A 21,075-nucleotide genomic window follows, 5' to 3' on the forward strand; every position below is an offset into this window, starting at 1 on the left:
TGTATATATATGTGTGTGTGTGTGTAGCATTTCACATTCAATTTAAAATTAATTTGAAATTGATTAACATTACTTGCTGACTTTGATTATGCCCTACTTTGACAAAACAAAAAAATTTGATATTTTCAATTTGGAATTTTAAAAAAGAAAAAATAAAGGAAAGAGAAACAGAGAAAATACAGACAGAGGGGCGTATCACTACAGATCAACTATTCTATACTTCAAGTTGTCTAATAAAAGATGCTGTCATTGCCCTGTGGCTCTGTAGGTGGAGCAGTCATCTTCGATCAATCAGGTTATAGACTACATGCCAATGTGTGCTTGGGTAAACTCTGTAGTGGTTCTTGTTACCACTTTACATCTGTGATTTGAATTATAGAAAAATAATTCCGTTCATTTAAATTTCACACAGTGTTGTAAGGATATATTTTCATATCTTGGTGATTTTTTAGGATATATTTTCATATCTTGGTGATTTATTTTAAACATTTTCTTTGCTTCTTTTTTTTTTAAAGGTTTCCTGTTGAGACTTCATCACCTGACATTTGGATTATGACTGTCACCACCAACTTCTGTTTGTGATACTGGAGGATGATGTCATTATCTCACCACAGTGGACAAACTTAAAAATGTCTTGGTTTTCTCATGGACAGCAATGACAAACTGGCACAGAACAGTATCTTCTCCAGGAGAAATGGAGAGAGAAAGATGGAGGAGAGTAGGATTCTCTGAAGATGTTCCTGTACCAAACTACTTTACACAGCTGTGCAGAAAAACAATATGTTGCTTCTAATACACACACACACACACACACACACTACTTGAAGTTATTAAAAACTAGGATGAAAAATTATAAAGAAAATTATTTCAATTATTGTTTTTTTTGACTAGTTAGGGTAATTAGTTAAAATGTTTAGAGAATTTAAAATGTTAGTTTTCTACCTTTTATATTTATTTAGCCTAGAATTTATTCAATGCTTTTATTACTATGTACTGTGTATTTCCCTCATGTGAACTTTGTATTTTAATCATGTTGTTGACAATCTGTGACTGGATTACTTGAAATATGGAATATCTTTTCAGGAAAAACAAATCAACTAGTTACTGTCCAGTAGTTAAGTTAGTAGTCAATTAATTCCTCATCATTAATGTCATTTGTTCAAATAGATGTTGTTGATTAAAACAGATACAGTTTGTAGTTAATGTTTATACTTGATCTATGCAAATATGTCTCAGTGGTGCTAAGGTTTGCACTATTTGTATGTAGCATTTGCTGTCGTTTGCACATGTGAATAAACGGGTTTGTAGAAGAAGTGTTATGTTGTTTTACTAACACGCACTACATTATATGAGCAGAGGTGCAATGTGTTGGAGGACGTGTTAGAGAAAATGTGTGTTTTCATTGTATTGACATCTATGTATTTGATGTTAAATTTTGCCTTTTCTGTGATTTAATCACAATTTCCCATTTTGTTTATGAATTCATTTCCCTGACAATGGACACCATCACATACACCACAGGAAATGCATTTGATCAATGTGGAGAAATGGAAAACACAATTCACTAAGTGAATAATCGCATTATTTTGCACAGTGTGATGGACTGTCTCAGGAGTTGTTACAAATGTGTGATTTGCACAAGTTACTGTGTCTGTACTATGCAACTGTTTGCAGTGAAAATAATCAATAAAAGCATTGTTTACATGATTAGTGGGTTTTTTCTTCTTTAACTCTATGTGAATGATCATTTATTAGCTCAGGATCCAATTTGGAGAATGAAAGGAGATCACTGGTTGAATCTGCAGGATCCTCTCGTATGAAACTGTAGCTCATGAAGTGACATTTAAAACTGCTCGTCTCCTTTTACGTGATGTCTAATATAAGAGCCTATAAGACAAATTGGCACATGTGAGTGAACTGGAATAGATTAACCCATTTACAGGAGCTGGTGTTAGCTGAGCATTTCCAATTGTCATTTAGCGACTGGAGTATTAGGAACCTATTTAAATAGTTCCATATATAATTCATTAGTAACGTAAAAGGGGCTAAAAGAGAACGTGTGATCTGATCTGTTTTTGTCGACCATTTAAAATAGGAAACGTTAGCACTGATGCCACAACTGCTAACTCTGCTTCAAATCAGCAAAGAGAAAATAAATAAAACATTTAATATTAAAATAATTCATAATTAACTTGCAGAATAATTAGCAGAGAAAGACTAAGGTTAAAAAGTTTTAGCTACATGTGTTCCAGTGTTTATCAGTTTCCAGTCAACTTTGCACTTATTTTGGTTTTTAGCTTTTTGATTTTTTTTAGCAAAATCTGTAGTTATCACTTAGCCAGAAGCTATTGATTTCTGCTAACGTTTAGCTATCTCTCAAATTCATTTGGCAAAACTATATTTATTTTTGCTCGGTATTATCCTCATTATTAATTTGCATGGTTCAAAATGTTAACAATGGATGGCTTGGAATAAATTACACCACTATTCAAACACTATCATTTATTATAATGAATAAGTTAAAATGCAGTGTTTCTTTTATTTATTTTTTACTCTATCTTTAATGCATTAGAGAAGTATTTCACCATTCTATTCACATATTTTGGTCTTTTTTTATATTTGTTTCTGGCTTAAGTAACCAAAGTAATAGTACAGTAGGTGACTTTTAATAATGAATTGACTTTCATTCAAAGCTGAAGCTTGTTTAAACACTGAACACGATCACTGATCAATGTTTACATGCTCTGTGCACTAGACGGAAGAAATAACATCTGGATGTTGATGTCGAGACTGAGAACAAGGAAGAACGAACCAGTGAATCCAGCTGCTCCTCCTCAGTGCACAAACACTGGGTTAAAGGTTGCTCTGATAACAGCAGCTGAGCATTAGAAACATTAGAAACAGACGTAATCATGCTTTTACTTCACAGCTGATTAAATCAATATCTACTGGATTTTTTTTTTGGGTTAAATCACATTCAGTAATTTAAAAAAAGAATAAACTAATTAAAATTATATTCATGAACATATTCGTACATTTTAGCATTTTAATGACAGCCTACACATTAACATACAGTAGAACCCTACACCTCGTTGTTCATTTTGTCTTATGCAGTTGACTTTGTCATTTATTTATCTACACCTGTTCTACACTTGATGTTTGTTGAGATGCAATCTCTTCCAACAATGTAAAGGTTTGTTCCAGTGAAAGAAGGGAAGTCATAACCAAGGTAAATGCCAGTGTCAAAGGAACTACTGAGTGAAGAATTAAGCAATCTACAAACTTGTACTTTAGACAAAAATAATACCTTCTATTGCTATCGCATAGCAGTATAAAATGATCAGGTTTTGTGTTTAAGAATTAGCAGATCGCAGATTGACTCTCCAGTGCCATATGAGACCTAGACCCTGTGTCGCAGTCAGTGTGGCAGACCAGCCTCCAGACAGCAGGAAAGTTACGAGAGCCCTCCGATTGTAATGGAATCAATAACAAGACAAAAGCTCACGTCTGGGAGCAAAAATCGTGGGAAGTGCCGCCGAGGGCCTGATTAGCATTCTGTACCGCGGGTCCCCGTAGTCCGTCTCCCGGAGCCCCCCGACCCAGCAGTGAAGAATGGCTGCGCAGGAGGGGATGGGGGCAGAGATGGAGGAGAGGTTGTGGAGGGCCAGACGGGGGATACAGAAAGTCAGAGAAGACAGCATAAAAAAAGACAAGCACGGAGCAGGAGGTTAGAGGAGAGAGGGAGAGGCTGTCACTGCAGCACTGATGCAGTTTGGGGGAAACTATGTTCAAGTACAAATGGAAAAAAAAAATCCCTCTCTGCATGTTGAAGTGGTGCAATGTAAGAAAAACCGTATGAGAAATATGTTAAGGCTAAAACTCATGGTGACAAGAAATATGGGAAGAAGAAATTTAAAATAGTTGATGCTAACGGTTGGTAACAATAGTATTTTGTGGAATAAATAGTTTGGTACGGAATAATCAGATGTTTAAATCAGAAGTGGAATATTTTATAGTATTCCTATATTGATATATTATTTTTCTTTACATGGTATTAAAGGACAAAATTATTTTTTTCCAGCATTATACATGTAATACTTTTGCATTTGTATGTGTATTTCATCTTTCCAGGATATCATGTGATCAACCAAGTATTTCTACAGAGACACTGGCTTTTTTTATCATTGTGGATACGGAATATTAACTAACTCAAAAACACCTCCCTGTGTTTGTTCATTTTATAGGCGTTATCATCACATCACTCCATCCACGCTTCTCTGTATTTCAATCAGCGTCCAATTTTAAACACAAAACTGCAATTAAGCTGCTATGTGTTTTCTTCAGGATTAAAAATGTATATGTCAAATAAGTTTCACATTTATTGAAGCATTTATTTTGTACAAGAAGTCAGTGAACAGTGATGTATGTGACGTAGCCTTCACACTGTGCTGCTCACAGACCCACATTGTGGGTAAAAAGCCATGAAAAGCTCAATAAATAAATAAGACCTTCAATCTGTTGGAGGTCAGAAAGTGACATGAAGAGGTCTGACCTCAGGGCCGATGGACAATGGTCACTTCCTCCCTTAAGTCACCTCTTGTCTACACATAATTGACTACTTTATGTATATGTATGTGTGTGTGTGTGTGTGTTGCTGTGGGTGGTGGCTCCCTTGAGTGACCCTTTTTCAATAGCCGTTAAAAATCCACAAGTTGTTTGACCCCTGACCCCTGTGGTTGTCCTTCGGTGCCTGTGCAGATCTCATGGACTTGTGTCCAAAGGACACCTGTGACTTCCTGCTGCTCAGTTTTCACACTGACACTCCCTCCTAATCTCACACTGGTGGTTCTTTTACAGAAGTGACCAGTCGTGGTCAGAGGTTTCATGAGACCTGTGACCACAGAGGAAGAGATTAAGGTTTCTTAGCCTCCCTGTAAAATTTGTCTCTGGGTCGTTTAAGTTTTTTTTAACTATTTGAAAAATAGGTCTGTAGGCTATCCTTTAGTTTACCTTTGACTTATTTCAAGCCGTTTTAGTCGACTTTTAACATGCCTTTTTAATAATTCTCTGGGAAATTCTAGTACTTTGGTGAAATACATTTTAAGAATTTTTTTTGGGCCAAGGTTAAGCTACTCCTGTAATTCATTTTGGGTTAATGAAATAAGCTTTTATGATAATGTTTAGAGTTGACTAGATTAGGCTTTTCTTCTCTATTATATATATAATATTTCACCTCATTTTAGATACCGATAATCTACGTCTATGTAAGGTTTTCCATATTTTTGATAGGAATCTGTTACCACTTAACAGTTTGGACTTTTCACTCCTTTAAAGATGTAACTGTTCATTAACCATTGAGGTCATTTCTCCTTTATGATCCGAGGGCAGTTTTGGACAGATGAAATCGGTGATTTAAGAAATGTGAAATGTCAGTTCCTAAACTAGAGAATTGGGGTCAGGGCTGGATAAAGAGGTTGTTGACCTCTGGATTTGGGGAGTCTAACCTCTTGCTCTCTCTTTTGATGAGCACTCAAAGGTTGTGACTCAGTCAGGAGGGGTCAAGGGGAAGTCCCCCACGGATGTCCAGACAAGTGTGTCGTCCATCCCTGGTGGGCTATGAAAATTCACTTTTGCACAGACACAAACCTAAATGTAAAGTTATGCAAATATGCATAGACTGCTGCAAAAACACCAGACTCTCATCACAGGTTTAAACATTTTTTGCCTTTTTCTCCCATTATCACATAGCCTTCAGCTTTTAACTGTGTGGCAGAGATCATACATGGGAATCGTCTGCTCACAAATGGCCATTGTCTCAGATTTCTTGCCCTGTCAAAGTCACCCACTTGCTGATTTCCCACAAAACCCCTCTAGTCAACTGCCGTTGAGAGTTTTTGTGAATTATCCCTGAACTTTTTTTTTCCTCAGACCATTGATGGAGGGGCACCAACTCGAGGGGAAAACAATATCTCATAGATTGTAGAATAAATCGGATCTATCCAGACGAAGACACACGCACAAAACATGGGTAGAAATCAGCCGTGAGTGTGTCATGGCACGCTGGAGGGTCTGACTTCTTAATTAGATGAATAAAAAGGCTGGGTCAGATGGAGCAGACAGCCAAAGAAAGGCAGTCGAGATGAGACCCTTCACACTGTCTGCGTCACACTGTGGGTGTGTGTGTGTCTGGACAGTGCTGTGAGAAAGTGTGTGTTGTGTTGTTTGCATGTCTGAGTCCTGGCTGAGCAGGTCTTAACCGGAATGATGCTTCTGGATTATTAAATTAACCTATATAAGTCAAATGTCAATATGCTTTAAGTATAAGAACCATAATCTTAATATAGTTTAGTAGTTAAATTATTCAAGCTTTTATTTTTTTAATTATTCCAATTTATGTCCTGTAAAAGGTTTGTTGTTAATTAATTATTGTTTTTATATGTTTCATTTTTGTTTTTGTCAAAAACTGTTTTTTAATTATCTCCTCACTGAATGTTAATTTGCACTGTTAATCTATGCGTGTATTTTTTAAATTCCCCCGACTCCCACAGTGGCTCGGTGCCTCAAACACGTTTCCAGTATGAAAGAAGGAAAGAATTTGTCTCTCAATAAGTCATTAAGGGTGAAAACAAGTCAGAAGCACTTGTAATAATCACTTATTCTTACTCACTCATTGTCGCCTGTGAGCAGACGTGCTGCAGTGAAGGAGGGCTCGAGTCTGTGGGCTGAGAACCGTGCGAGGAACGTTCCATCCCAGCTGCAGCTGTTTGTTGTCTGTGACACACACAGAGAAGGTCAGAGGTCTAATAAGTTCACAAGAACTCAGGGCTTTCACATGTTAATGATTGGGAGCTGCACTACAAAAAACATAAAAACACGGGTTGTCAGGACGTCGTTTGTTTAAATGCATCACAATTTTTAAAGTGAAAAATTATATTGCTTACGTTATAAAAAATATATTTCACAGGAGCAAACAACAGAGACAAAAACATGATCTTAGATACTTTATCTGTTCTTTTAGTTTTTCTTCCCAAAAAGAACTACAGTATGGTCCCCCACATATATCTAGTACTTTAGAAGTAAAGTGTTTCTCTCACTTCTCCATCTCAGAGAAGGTATTTTATAGATGACATTACCCTGCTCTAAGAAATAGTTCACTTTAGCTCCACTTCTACTGGCAACGGTATAACGATTACAAATGAAGTGAAAACAGCTTCGAGCATCTATTTATAAAAAGGTAGTTTACAATTCTCTTATCCTCAATCACTGTAGGGACAAAACTCTCACATCCTCACCTTTACTTGGATTTTATTCCTTAAGTCTTGTCTCAATGATCTCACAAGATCTATGCAGTAATTTCTAATCACACAGAGCTGACACAGTGGTCAGAGGTGATGAAAAATGTTCTACCTAAATGTTCCTCCCAGAAACACGCAGGCATATAGACCAGCAGTGTCTGGAATCAAACCTCTGACGTTTCAGCTGACCTTCATTAATCTCAAATGAAACACATATTTAACACAATGTAATCCAAATAATGTGGGGGGAAAAGACTATTGCTAAAAGAAATGTAACTCTGTACATTAACAACTAAAATGTATTAAATGTGTAACACCAATAATTGTATTATATTTGTTTACATCACTATAAATAGGCAGATATTTATTATTATATAAAAACACACACAGAACATTAAGACTGTCATCCTCATCCTACAAGTTTATGTCACAGAAGGTTAAAGCTTCATATCACCTTCATAAAGCAGGTAATTCCAGCCATCGTTTTAACAGCAACTTCAGGTTAGACTGCCCCCAGCTGGACGTTAGTGGCACTGCAGAGAGAAGTATGAACATTATTGTAGACGTGGTGAGAGAAGCAAAAGGCTCAAAATATTCATCAGACATAGTTCTATATGCACGAATATATTATTAAACATTAAGCACTTCAATGATAGAAAAATGTGTATCATTATTTACAGGAGTACTGGAGCGCAAACATCAATCAGTTACCATTTTTATACTTTTCTTTTTTTCTAAAAAATAATCTTAATAAATAAGTCACTCAATCAAAATCTGCAAATTCTAGCCAGATGAATGCTACATGCTGCCAGAGTGGTGACGTTTTTGTTTGTTTGTTTAACATCCTGAGTTTCTGTGGTTCACTTTGGCACTGACAGGACAGAAATAGTGATCAAGGAAAAATAAGATGAACACCATCAAGCCTTTAACATCACAGTTAGTTGTAACTCAGTTATAAAACTCTGATCTACCATCTCTCCATGATTTCTTTTAAAGTAAGAAAATCAATCAGTGATTGATCCCTCGGGTTGCAGCGTCCACGCTGCTTCTCTACAGGTTCAAATTAGAACCTATTTATGTCACCGGTGTTTTCACACGACCGCCTGTCAATCAGTCCTCCCACCCCCAGCGTAAATTGGTGCAGTGTGAAAACAGCCACTCCCTGTACCCTGTGGCTCTAATTGGCATGGATTAAAGAAGCCATTATATCAGTGGAACTGATCTGAGAGCGGCGGTGCTGATTGTAGGCGGCCCACACTTTTTTGTCCTGCTGAGAAACTGAAGTGTTTCTCTCACTTCTCCATGCTGCTGCTGCTTATGATATGCTGCTGCTGCTAAGGCTGCAGCTTCTCTAGGTTCCACATAGATTCTCACTTCTCTGAGCATGTTCTCACACAGCAATTACCTGCTGGCAGTGTGTGTATAAATCCGGTAATGACTACATCCAGGGACAGATGCAGTGTTAGCGCTTAATATGGCAAAAATGATGGAAGAACAGACTATAAATATAATACATATATATATATATATATATATATATATATATACACATAGTATATAGAAAGGATAATAATTCTGCACTGCAATATATTAATACTACTATTAACTAATCCATTATGTAAGCTAGGTCACTGTTGACCTGCACAGGAATTGTAAGAATTTTTTTTATATGTAATTAATGAAACAAAATCACAATACATATGGTATAAAATGCATTTTAAAAAAGTTAAATAAATAACAGTTATTTTATTTAAACTTTAGTTTACAAATTAATACCTCTACACAATCCTTTTTCAAGATTTTAACCTTTCTTTAATTTAAAAACTGACTACTACTTATTGGCGCTGTTTAGCAGGTGGAATTTCTCGTCTAGAGGGCTCAAAGTTCAGATTCACATTCAGGTCACATAAAAATGAACAATATATTTTACTGCAATCGTGAACACATATATTTCAATGAACTGAAGTGTTATCATTGAGGTAGTATATTGTATTGCAGTACCTTGTCCACCAAAACACAAAACACCCTGCATTTGTCCAAATTGGAATTCAGCAGAGAGTGCGCAGCCACAAAGGTTGTTTGTGTCCCAGTGAGCGGTGATGGTGGGGTGAAGGGTTGTGGGTAAAGCTCAGGGCTGAGGTTCCCAGCAGACTTGGCACGCCTTTTCAACTTCTCGCCATTCTGTCTCGTTTTATTGTGTGGGCCAACCAACCATCCTGTGAAGTCGTGAAACCAATTTATTTAATTGTTTCACCGATGTGTTCACCTTCACGCGTGTCCTTGACGTGCAGGGTTTTCAATGACACAGATCCTGCAATAGAAATATGAACAGTCAGCATAAAGAAATGTATCAGAAAATTTGAGTCTAAACATCACTCAGCACATCATTAAGTTATTCATTACATATATTTATTTTTACTGGCTATTTATTTTGCAATAACTTTCCATTTATAAGTTTTCTTTTGTAGTTTGTAGCCATTGGCATTCAGACAGATGTGGTCAGATCATTAGTCTAGGTTTGTCTACATTTCCTGAACTGACTAATAAATCTTGCCTTAAAAAATCCCCATAGGTTCAACATCGCTTGTAATAATTTAGTAATTTACTAAATATATTTCATTACTTCCACTGAAGAAGGCAACACTTTGATACGGTGTTGTCACCAAAATTCTGTAATTTAAGGCAGACACAACAACAAAAATCCAAGACCAATATGGACTAAAAACAGGAATTCAATAAAATAAATTATAATAATCCAACCCTAGGCGCCGTTTAAACAACACATTTCAAGATAAAGACTACATGGACACTGCAGTCCCTCCCATTCTCGCATGTCACCACAGTTCACACCACTGGTCACTTCCAAGTGTCAAGGACCCCGTGCAGGGTTCGGGGAGGTGGACCCTCAATTAGCGAGCCACGCGTCTATGGAAAAAAGAGGAACTCCACCAGGAGTCCTTAAAGAGTGGCCCCTGTTCACTCGACTCTGACCTCGTCACCTCAGGGTCACAGGCCAAACAATACACTCCCATCTGGAACCGTGTTATCAGCTCTGTGACGGGAAGATCGGACACCCGCCCCTCTGCATTCAGGAAGGACTCAGTGCCGACACTGAAGGCCTGAGAACCTGTGCACTGCTCCTACACAGACACCTCTGAGAACATCCACACAGCCGCATCAATGCAGCCCAGGTCTTTCATCACTGCTGATTATGTGCATCTGTGTTTTTAATTGAGCCGCAACACAACGGAGGAGGGTCTGCACCACGTTACTGCTCACCAGGGGAGCCACAGCAAAACTATAATCCTGTATTTTTGGTTAGTGAGCAGCACTAATGTGAACTGCTTCGCTGCCCTGCCTGGTGCTGATAGAGAAGACTAGTTATTGTTGTGTTCAGCATTAAGAGAATTGCACCTGCAGAATTCCGAGTGCTGAAAAATGATGGGTGCATTTATTAACTGGGAAATATTCTCATGTTTACATATACATGGCCTCAATTTCTGTGTTATGTGATTTCATGCTTAGACTTACAAAATCGTATTTCTAAATAAATATCAAAAGATATCCCATTAACCCCAATTAAAATGTTTAATATTTTCCAGGAACTAAAAGCTTCCAATTTATATCAGTCACTCTGCAACCAGGTTAACTCCCTAATTTACATTATTTCACCATCAATTGAATTTAATAGAGCAACTATTTGCTTAATTCATCACATCTGTGCCACTGTGTAGCTTATACATTTAGTGTTGGTGTTTGATGTTTTTACCTAAGCAAACAGACAAAAAAGACGTGAAAACCTGCCTTTATGTTTACACACATTTACTTAAGCACTAGAGTAAATTCCGATCGCTGAGACAAGTTGATATAAGTCTAAACCGTCACTGATAATCATTGGATACTTCAACTAGGACCAAGGCCACCAGACATACTGTCGGTTTACGTTCAAATGACAATAACTAATGCTTTGCTGCCACCTCCTGGCTGAATGTGCATGTCAGGCAAACAAAACTATCGTTTACTCGCAATAATTATAATATTCCATCACTTATTGGTAAATACTCTTTCGAAATATACTTTTTTAAACTTTTACAACATAAACTTTATCACAGAAGGTCGGTAATTGTGTTTTTAAACAGTTTCTTTCACTACTGACGTTTTATACGCTCACCTGCCTCAGGTGTTTTAGTTACAAATATCGACAAGCAAATATCTTGTTTGTTTCCATACTTAAAACCTTAAAATTTCACTGTAACCTACTTTTACAGATACTTACAAGAATGTTATCCCTCATTTCACTTCGTGCTTGTTTGTTAGTAACAAATTATTACACTGCATGTCCTCCTCTACTGGCATGATGAAACACAGGTGACGCAAAATGTCGCAAAAAGTCGTAAACAGGTTTTAAGCGACCCGCGGCCATTAATGCAATAATACAAAAATAATACTTCTACTATTTGAATGTAGAATATATCATTATGCTTTGGTACAGGACAAACTTCGTATAAACGGCGTTGTATTTTTAAAAAAAATTCTGTATATGTTTAGTAGTGGTTGTTTTCTGTCAAACGTACTGTTACCTTTCTTACTGTATAAAAAATGTTACAACTACAAATACAAATGCCAGCTTTAAAATAACCGAATGTTAATAATAATGTTTAGAATAAATTGTATCCAATAAAATAGCTCACACACCACACTGAAGGTAAAATAATGGTTTAATCTTTGCTCTGTTCTACAAAACTTTATTACAACATAAAGCTGATGAACAAAACAGTGTCTGCTGGGGGGAAAAACAGGTTTTAAAAAGCAGACAGCGATCACAGATGTGAAAGCAATTGTATGTACAATATTTGTTGACTTTGTGCTTTGGATTTGGAAGGAAAGCAGGGACAGGACACAAACCTTTACATCACACCGAAACAAATTCATTTTTGGATTCAAAGATCTTCAAATCTTAGCACCATTTAAAAGGTGTTCTTAAAAACACAAGTGGAATGATTATTAATGTAGACGTGTAGCTGGTATAGACATTTACTGCATTTGGGTAAATAGGATTCATCAGATACTTTAAAAAATCTTCTTGCTCTTGGCAGTTACTGCACTGATGCTGAACAAAGTAGGAATGTTTGGTTTTTAAAACACACAGTCTCCCTATTAAGAAATCCATGACTTCTTGTGCCGTCATGTTCTTCAGAAAAGAAGATTCAGTCTATTGTTGCTTTTGTATTAATGTGTTTTTGTTGTTTCATTTTTAGCAGTGGTTGGTGAAAGGATTGTTTTCGTGTGTGTGTCATGTTACAGCAGCAGCATTGAACACAGCAACCTGCTGAAAAGCATGGCTGAGATTTAAGATTTAAAATTTGATGTCCCAATACTGTGGCTTCTCTTTAGTGGTTTCAAACTCATCTTCAAATACTGCCAAGTTGTTGGTCAGTGACATCAGCTCAGACTCCTGGACTGGACCTCCTGCTACTGTAAATCCAAATATACAAACATTATTACCTTTGATTAAATTTCATGTATCGATGTATACCACATGTAGGGTTGTCTTACCAGGGGTGCACATGATCTGTGGCCTCTCCCAAACACCACTGGACAAACACCTGATCAGAGGATTAAGTCTCTGCTGAAAACCATCATTACAGTGATAACGTACGACTGCATTGGTTTCATATCTCTGTCGAACTTTTCCAAATATTGACGCATTTCGTAGTTTTGGCGGTGGACCGCATGATGCTGTAGTGAGAGAGAAGATGTAGGATTACAGATTAAGTACAATGAGTGTGTTCAAAATTATCTGCCAACAAAGGATACATTACACAAAACTCATTAGCCACAATGGCTAAAATTAGCCCAAGACTGAGGTATTAGACATAGGCTAAGTAAACATCATCCAAAACAAGCTAAAGCAAATGCACTTGATGAGAAAAACACTACAAAAAATGGATGCTGAATCCATTAATAGGCAGTTCAAAAATAATTATTTTTAGGTTAATTCTGATTATAATACCCACAGGTGCCTTTCTTGCAGGTGTAGGACAGGTGATAATTACAGGGCACATCACTCCAGCGTCCATCATCATGCCACACCATCACCACACAGTCTTCCCCAGAGAGGAAGTAGCTGTCTGGCTGTCCTCTGTACCAGTTCTCATAGAGCTGTGAAAAAGAAGATTATTTGTTACAACTATGACACTTTTGTTTGTTGTACAGCATTAAATATGTAAATATGTCCAGCCTAGTTCCTCATACCACTCACCAGTGGGTTTCCATCAGACCAGCGGAAGTCGTCCTCAATGGTCTTATCATTCAAACCAGTCCACTGGTATTCTTTATAGTTGCCTGGGGAACAATAAAACATCATACTGCAATTAGTTTTTACAAAGCCATAAAAAATTCACACACACAGGCTCTAACAAAGAATTTCCTGTACGTCTGGAACAGTGGGACCTACTGTTGATGTAGCTCTGCTCCTCTGGGGTCATGATGGAAACCAGGTGAGCTCCCAGCATGCGGCAGTGCTGCTCAGCTACCTCCCAGCTCAGACGCTGACTAAAGTGACGGTAACAGAAACCGTGAAATTTGTCCCAACTGGGTTCACATCTCTCCAGGTCTGACAGGAAAACAGCAGAGAAACATGAAGAGTGGGGAAAATACACTTTTCATAGCATATAAAATATCATAAATACCATCATAACAACTATCATGAATGCATATTTATATAGAGATAAGGTAGAAGTAAAGATACTAAGAAAAGAAAACCCACCAGTCTGACAGAGGGTTCCTCCATATGAAGGCAAACAGAGACACTGAATCTGCCCGTTAAGGTCTGTACAAGTGCCTCCATTCTGACAGGGGTCATTAACACAGACGTCTGTAACACAAATGGTCAGTTATTATAACGTTTTCTTGACAAGTCAAATAAAGAAAAATAGAAACATATCTGAAAATAAGCAACTCCAAATCCTCTATCTTCAAAGTGAAATAATGTTTCATGTGAACAAAAGTTTAAGTTCATGTTGCAGGACAACCAACAGATGGCAGCAGAGGACATTTTAATTTCCAACCCCTCGTTTTTCCCCCCTTTTGTTCCCCTCTCAGGCAAAAACCTGCAAAAAAGATCAGACTAGATCAGTCTTAAAAAAATTTTTTTTTTTCAAAACTGGAGAAAATGTCCAGCTAAGTCTGTGCAGAAAACTGAAAATCTTTGGTCTTATGTCACCTGAGACATTCATTAAGACAAAAATAGCACTAATAATAAAAATCACAACAAAAATAAATAATACATTTGCAAGTAAAAAGAATGACATTTAGTTAGCTAAAAGGTAGCTAAAAGTTAGCCAAAAGTAGTAGCCACCAGTAGTAGCGACTTACAGTACAATAATAATAAATCATCACTATATATCATCCCAAAAAATATTACACCCGTATTATTTTAATTTTCTATTCTCTTGCTGAAGAACAATAGATGAATATATATATATATATATATATATATAAACCAAATCTGTGACAAGGATGTGAAGAAAAAACAGTGGTTGGAGTTTCACTCTAATTTTCTAAATTTGTAAAAGTAGGCAAAGTGATGGCATGTGTGTCAAACCCAAATTAAACATTTTACAAGGGGATTTGGTTTGTTTCCCCTTGACACCCTGTAAACAGGAACTCTGTGGTGTCTGTCATTACACTCAGCACCAATATAGAGCTATTTAGACATTTCTCCTCTAGTTAGCCCGTGCATTAAGGTAATAACTGCCTTACACATAATGAGAATCACATGCAGTCAAAGTGCTGACAAATACACAATGGGTTGATGTGATAGAGCTCAGGTTTGGAGTGTGACAAAACAGAGCTGTGTGCTGCTCTTTGTACAATAAATAAAGTTATTCTTGACACAATGGTTAAAAAAATCTATATTTCACTCTTTTATCTTGATGAAGTATGGTGATAGTTCCAGTTTGAAATATTTAACAAGTTTTAAATATTTAATATCTAAGTAAATTTCAAATGTAATAAAAAAAAAAAAGGTAGGGAAAATGTTGTTGTTCAAATACCCAGTTGTATTTAACATTTTTTACTTCTAAAGAAGCAGAAACTCTACACATTGTGTGGTAATAACAGAACATGTCATGACTATGAATCATTACATAAAACAAATGTGATGGTAAATGCAACAGTAATGTCTGTGCCCTGAAACATAAATATTAAACGTTGTGCTTTGGTTAGTAGCCTAAAAAGGACATAACTGAAGGTAATAAATTAGAAAAGTATTATTGCAAAGTTAGCACTTTTGCATTCAACATATTTGCTGTAACAGAGATAGGCCGAGGCCAATTGTTATGTCACATGCATATTAACAGCGTCAAAAGAAGTATGAAGAATAGAATTCACAATGTTGTGGATTACCGGCTAAATTTCAGGTTGAATTCCTTCAAACATGGACTCGTCAATCTGTTTTCTACTACTTCACAGAAGTCAATATTTGATCAAGGAGGGAAAAATCAAAGCATGCACGCTGAGACAGGAGTGTGGGACAAATGCCAGGTGGGAGTTGTTCCAGTGTGAGTATCCTGACAGAGGTGAAAGGAACACAAGTGGGGAGTCACAAAGGTGAGGGGGGGATTATTGAGACAAAGGGGAAAAAATGTGGGAAGTCTCCTGAAAAAGGACACAAAGTGTTTGACAGAGAATTGTGCTTTAGCAGCTGAGGGCACAGGACAGACCAGGGATTTTAGTGCATCACTGACTTGATGAGCAAAGGAGGACGGTTAAGGTGATGAGAGTGGCTGTAATGTTACCTGAAGTTTTCCCTGCACCTCCTACAGCTGCCCGCTCACTGGGCATGATAAGTATGGTGGGTGGTTGGGTGGGACTAGGCTTACTGTCGCCAACGCCTGGATCCGTTTGTGATACGAGGCTTGTCACCTTCTGGGGTTCTGATGTCTTGTGGTAAACTCTTGGCGCTGAGGTGGTGGGGCTCCAGGCACGTTTGGACCAGTGTGTGGTGGTTGTGATGGTGGTGATTCTGGCAGGTTTGGTAGTTAAAGAGGAACCAGCGGCTACTGTTGCTGAGGTAGCAGACGGAGTCTTCCTGCCATTGGTTGAGAGATCGTTGAGAGATTCTGTGGTGGTGGTCAGCAGAGTCCAGTCAGAAGTTTGAGATTCTGGAGGAAAGACAACTGTGGAAGTAAAGTTAGAGTTTTCCTCTAACGTTAAGGCAATGTTAGCTTCTTCCTCAGAAGTCAGGTCCACTTTGAACTCCTCACTTGTCGAGGAAACATTAGCTTCAGTTTCAACGTTGCGTTCAATGCTGCTTTCTTTTAGAGTTGTGAATGCAGTGGACTTTTCAAGAACTGCTTCCTCTTCTAGAGTTTGGGTTGTGTTCATTTCATCTCGTAGAACTGTTGCAAAGTTGGTTGGTGTTTGGGCAGCATGTGTCACTTTTTCAGTTGCCGGTGAAGCTGTAACCCCTTACGATGAGACGGACACCATTGTTTCATCCAGGAGAGATGGGGTACCTGAAATGTCTTCTTCAGTGGTTGGAGAAACTTTGTCCTCCCTTTCTGGTGTAAAGGAAAAATCAACAGTTGGAGAAACTTTAATTTCATCCACAAGAGTTTTAGAAGGTGTATCGTCTTCTCCGAGGATTGCAGTCACTGCAGCAGGCTCCTGTCCACTTGCCTCTTCATAAGCAAGAGTTGCAGTTTCCCAGTACACTCTGTATCCTGATGTCCGAAACAGCACTGAACTGGAATCAGTTGGTTTCTGAGAACTTTTTGACTCATCGACAGTGACGTTTGCTTCGAAAACGAGGTTGTCTTCAGCCATAGTTGGTTTTGGTGGTTTTTCCGTATTTTCTGTCGTGACAAAATCTTCTGATTCTAAACTGGTACTTCCCTCCTCTTTAGAAATACCAGAGTCCCACAGTTGGGCTGCTGTGGTGTGATTGGTGGAGTCCAGTCTCTCAGTGGTTCGTGAGCCGGACGTGGTTGTCACATCCGTGACTGCAGTCACTCCGGATTCAGCTGACATGCTGCCAGGAGAAGCAGAAGGTGACAGGTGAGAGGTGAACCCAGTGGTGGGAGAATCAGGTGAGGTGGTGAAAGTGACGGCTTCAACGTCGAGATCGACCTCTGAAGAAAAAAACACACACATGATGCACAGAAGACGTTAGAAAGTTTCTGAATATATTCTGCATCATACAAGTGTTTTCAGTCATAAAAGCTGCAGACATTGAAATTGCAGTGTCTGTAAACAACTTCTGGATAAATTACAAAGACATTTAAAGAAACATTTATCAAAGAACACATTTTATTCATGTTTCTTGTAGTTCAAACATAGACCACAAACACAGTAAACAAACTTGATTTCTAACCTTGAGAAACTCCTCCAGATCCATCAACTGACACCCAGTATGGTGAAGTTAGGTCCTTGGAGGCATCTTTGGAAGTTTGCGTGCGAAGCTCTTCTTCTAGGCTTGTGGACTGAGTTGACAAAGACATTGGTCCAATCTCTGAGACTGTGGTCTCCTCCACCTTTGCTTCAAACATGTTGTCCAAGGGGATTAGAGTTGCCTCCAGGATATTCTCCTCACTGGTATCATTACTGTTGCTTTCGCTGTAACTGCCTCGGGACTCGTTCAGATGCAAAACTGTCTCTCGTTCTTCTGGAGAATATCTCTCTGTTGGCTTTGTTTGCTCCTCGGGTTGTGTTGCTAGCACCGTTTGGTTCTGTGAATACGGTTCATATGTCACTTCAGGAAATCCGGTTGTGCTTCTGATCTCAAAGGGGTGAACGGTGACCGTGACGTTCTGTTGAGAATCTGTAGCATTGTCAGCTAAGGGTAGTGCTGATGTGTTCTGTGAAATATCATAGGTGTCGTTGCTGCCAATTGTGCTGTTTGTCTGTGCTGTAGAATACAGGGAGGTAAAAATAACATCTGCAGGAGACGACGTGTCATTAAAAGTCTGAGGAAGGTCCATTGGAAATGTGGTGTTGAGGGGAGACTGTGTTGTGTTTAATATATCTGTCAACTGTGTATCGGACAGATTTTCCATTGTGGATGGAGGTGAAACAAAGGCAAAAGACTCCAACACACTTTTAACCTCTCGTTCCACCTGCTCTACGTAGTGGTTTATCAGTTCTTGATCCGTCTGGTTAAGAATCATGACTTCTTTTCCAATGTCTTCAGACACAGGTTCTATGAAGTGAACAGAAGAGGCAGTGGGGGGATCGCTGTTCACTGTGCAGAAAGAAGAATACTCTATTACAAACTTACATTCTGCTTCCATTAGCAGAATACTCTATTACAAACTTACATTCTACATCCATTACATTCCATCACTTGTTTATAACTATTTTAGAACAGAGCTTACTTTTAAAACAATATACATCATGAAGGCTGGTCGGCTCTGGGAAGCCAGTTCGGTTGCTGAAGCGGTAAAGCGTTTTGACTCCTGCCTGAGGCCCTCCGCAGCGCTCCCTTGGGGTTACAATGGGGTAACGCACACTTCCATCAGAGAGCCACCCAGGGCTGCAGCGGTCCAGACCTTCACCCCAGGCCAGGTAGAGCTGCGCTGTTGTCGCCAGTTCTGCCCCTGCAGCTCTGCAGTATGACTGAGCTTCAGCGAATGACAGCTGCTGTGGGACAGGGTCATGGAAAACCTCTCCTGCAAACATTTTGATATTAAAGGTTTAGAATTTTAAAAACCTGAGAATTTTGTAATGTAATGATGAGTTTTTGCAGAGGTGAAAAGTTGTTGAGAAGAGGCCACTGATAATTCCTCTTTATTTTTTTACTTAAAAAATAAATGATTTGTGTTAAGAAAAGCACAATTTGATGTGCGCTGTTTTAAGTGTTCCTCATACATACCGTTCATATGTTCTGCATAACAATACACATCATAAAGATCATTTGGATCCATAGTTCCGTAGTTTCTCACTCCTGGTTGACCGTCCATGTCTCCAAAGCAGGCTTTACGGGGTCTATGGATTGGGTACCTAAAAATAATTATTATTATTATTATTTTTCAAAATATGCTAACTTATAAATATTGTCCAAATAATCAGCAAATTAGTGATCACAAGTTATACATTGAAACCAATAAAGCAGATTTGTAAGGATGAAATCTGGAGTTTATAATGATGATGACTAAAGCTAACATTCTTGTGCAGATTTCAGGTGTTAGCATCATTATCATTATCATCATTATCATCATCATCAGCAGCAGCAGCAGATATACAGTAGACTTGGATACCTGACAGACTGATCTGCCAGCCAGCCTGCATCACACTGCTCATATCCGTCTTCATAAGCTGCCAGCAGCTGGTCCACAGTGGCGATTTCTGCTCCAATGGCCTGACAGGCTCTGTGGGCCTGCTGGAAGGAGAAGGTGTATCTGCCCACAGCGTCTCTGTAGTGAAATACAACACCTAAAATATACAAGAGTATAAGAACAGATTATTAATATGTTTCTATTCAGTATAGTAAAGGTAACACGATTATGTAAAGTGAAATAAAACTATCATTTTTATATTTGAAATATACAGCCCAGAGAGCAACATTAGGAAGAGCAATTATTACATTTCAAGATAATTTGACCCATTTCTGACCCTGCCTCACTGACCTTTGACCCCGTTAGTAACCTGAGCTACAGTGTGTTGCACCCTATTCTAGCCAGCAATTTGTGTGACCTCTAGGGGTCCAAACTAGGCTAATTTATGGAGCCTAGCTCAGGTTTTCATTCAAACACCTTCTGACCCTGCCTCACTGACCTTTGACACGTGACCATTTGTGGGTAAATGCACTGTCTCACCTTTGACCTTTAGTTGCACAATATCACTGGCGTCCTCCAGACCGTGCTGCATCTCACAGCGATAGTAACCCGAGTCACTGGAGCGCAAATCTCCCAGCCACAGAGACAGGTCTTCAGGCGAAGACGTGTAGTTGAGCATCCCTGCACGGTCGCGGTACGCATCGTTGACCTTTACCCTTTCATCCCGAGCCACTAAGATCTGCGTCTCCACTCCACCAGACACCACAGTCCACTTGACTCTCGGTACAACAGGAGGAGAGGAGGGCTGAATGTTGGGGAGTGATGCCAGGCAGTGGAGGGAGATGGAGCTGCCCAGAGGAGCAGACAGTGGACCTGAGTGAGAGATCGCCACCTGGAGGGACTGGGCATCACCTGCAGGAAAAACAAATATGGACGACACAGAGGGAGAGAAGCAGCTCAGATAGATTTGGTAAAAATGTGGTTAAAACGGAGTTTTGACTATTTTCATTAACAATTGAAGCTCAAGGGAAAAATAACACTCACCATATGCAGATAGGGTGTGGGTTGGAAAGGCCACAGTGAGAGGGCAGATTATGCAGAGAAGGGGAAGAACATTTCTGTGGAGAAGGACAAAGAGTTTTCATGTGATTTTATACAGAATAAAAGTTGTTTTACCCACATTTTTTATTTCCACATTCATTTCTCAGTTCAAAAAATTGACAAAAATCTGGATAAAAAATATTACTTCCCTTAAGAAGTGGGACGCACAATAGCACTGCACAGGATTGGACTGAGGTTTGATGAGAACAACCTACAACCTTCCTGTGTGTTAAGTCACTTGGAACAACTTGACGAATGCATTGGTTTTCTTTTTGCAATTTCACACACATTTAACTTTTAATGGTCAAAGCAAATGGAGCAGTGAAATGTGATGGTTTAGCAGGGTGAGGGTGGGGGGAGGTCATTAATAGTCCAGTAATGTTAAAGGTCACAACCTGCAA

The 21,075-nt window shown here is 38.6% G+C and overlaps 2 protein-coding genes and 1 long non-coding RNA gene across 4 annotated transcripts in view; 1 reads left to right on the top strand and 2 right to left on the bottom strand.

The window, feature by feature from the left end:
• Nucleotides 1–1,707, top strand: part of LOC103394558 (uncharacterized) — a 12,253-nt gene extending 10,546 nt beyond the window's left edge. The window contains exon 3 of the long non-coding RNA XR_523159.3: nucleotides 516–1,707. This is a non-coding gene — a long non-coding RNA (uncharacterized LOC103394558). The remainder of the gene's footprint in view (nucleotides 1–515) is intronic.
• Nucleotides 1–11,695, bottom strand: part of LOC103394559 (myocyte-specific enhancer factor 2D homolog) — a 56,985-nt gene extending 45,290 nt beyond the window's left edge. Inside the window, exons 1-4 of one of the 2 annotated variants that reach the window (XM_025065386.1) lie at nucleotides 11,572–11,695; nucleotides 9,297–9,606; nucleotides 7,750–7,828; nucleotides 6,668–6,771 (exon numbers count right to left, since the gene is read on the bottom strand). The gene's annotated coding sequence lies outside the window, so the exon portion shown is untranslated. Of the gene's footprint in view, nucleotides 1–6,667; nucleotides 6,787–7,749; nucleotides 7,829–9,296; nucleotides 9,607–11,571 lie in introns of those variants that run through there. The other variant, XM_025065387.1, reaches the window with a different exon arrangement.
• A 300-nt stretch (nucleotides 11,696–11,995) lies between these two features.
• Nucleotides 11,996–21,075, bottom strand: part of LOC103394556 (brevican core protein) — a 20,247-nt gene continuing 11,167 nt past the window's right edge. The window contains 13 exon segments of the mRNA XM_008331925.3: nucleotides 11,996–12,770; nucleotides 12,852–13,034; nucleotides 13,313–13,457; nucleotides 13,558–13,640; nucleotides 13,753–13,911; nucleotides 14,065–14,172; nucleotides 16,097–17,431; nucleotides 17,674–18,540; nucleotides 18,674–18,967; nucleotides 19,171–19,298; nucleotides 19,556–19,730; nucleotides 20,114–20,485; nucleotides 20,618–20,691. Of these exon segments, the coding sequence (XP_008330147.1) occupies nucleotides 12,652–12,770; nucleotides 12,852–13,034; nucleotides 13,313–13,457; nucleotides 13,558–13,640; nucleotides 13,753–13,911; nucleotides 14,065–14,172; nucleotides 16,097–17,431; nucleotides 17,674–18,540; nucleotides 18,674–18,967; nucleotides 19,171–19,298; nucleotides 19,556–19,730; nucleotides 20,114–20,485; nucleotides 20,618–20,691 (4,042 nt within the window). The 3' untranslated portion in view covers nucleotides 11,996–12,651.

This window comes from Cynoglossus semilaevis, chromosome 18 (genome assembly GCF_000523025.1).
Source record: "Cynoglossus semilaevis isolate Cse_v1.0 chromosome 18, Cse_v1.0, whole genome shotgun sequence".
NCBI lineage: Eukaryota > Metazoa > Chordata > Actinopteri > Pleuronectiformes > Cynoglossidae > Cynoglossus > Cynoglossus semilaevis.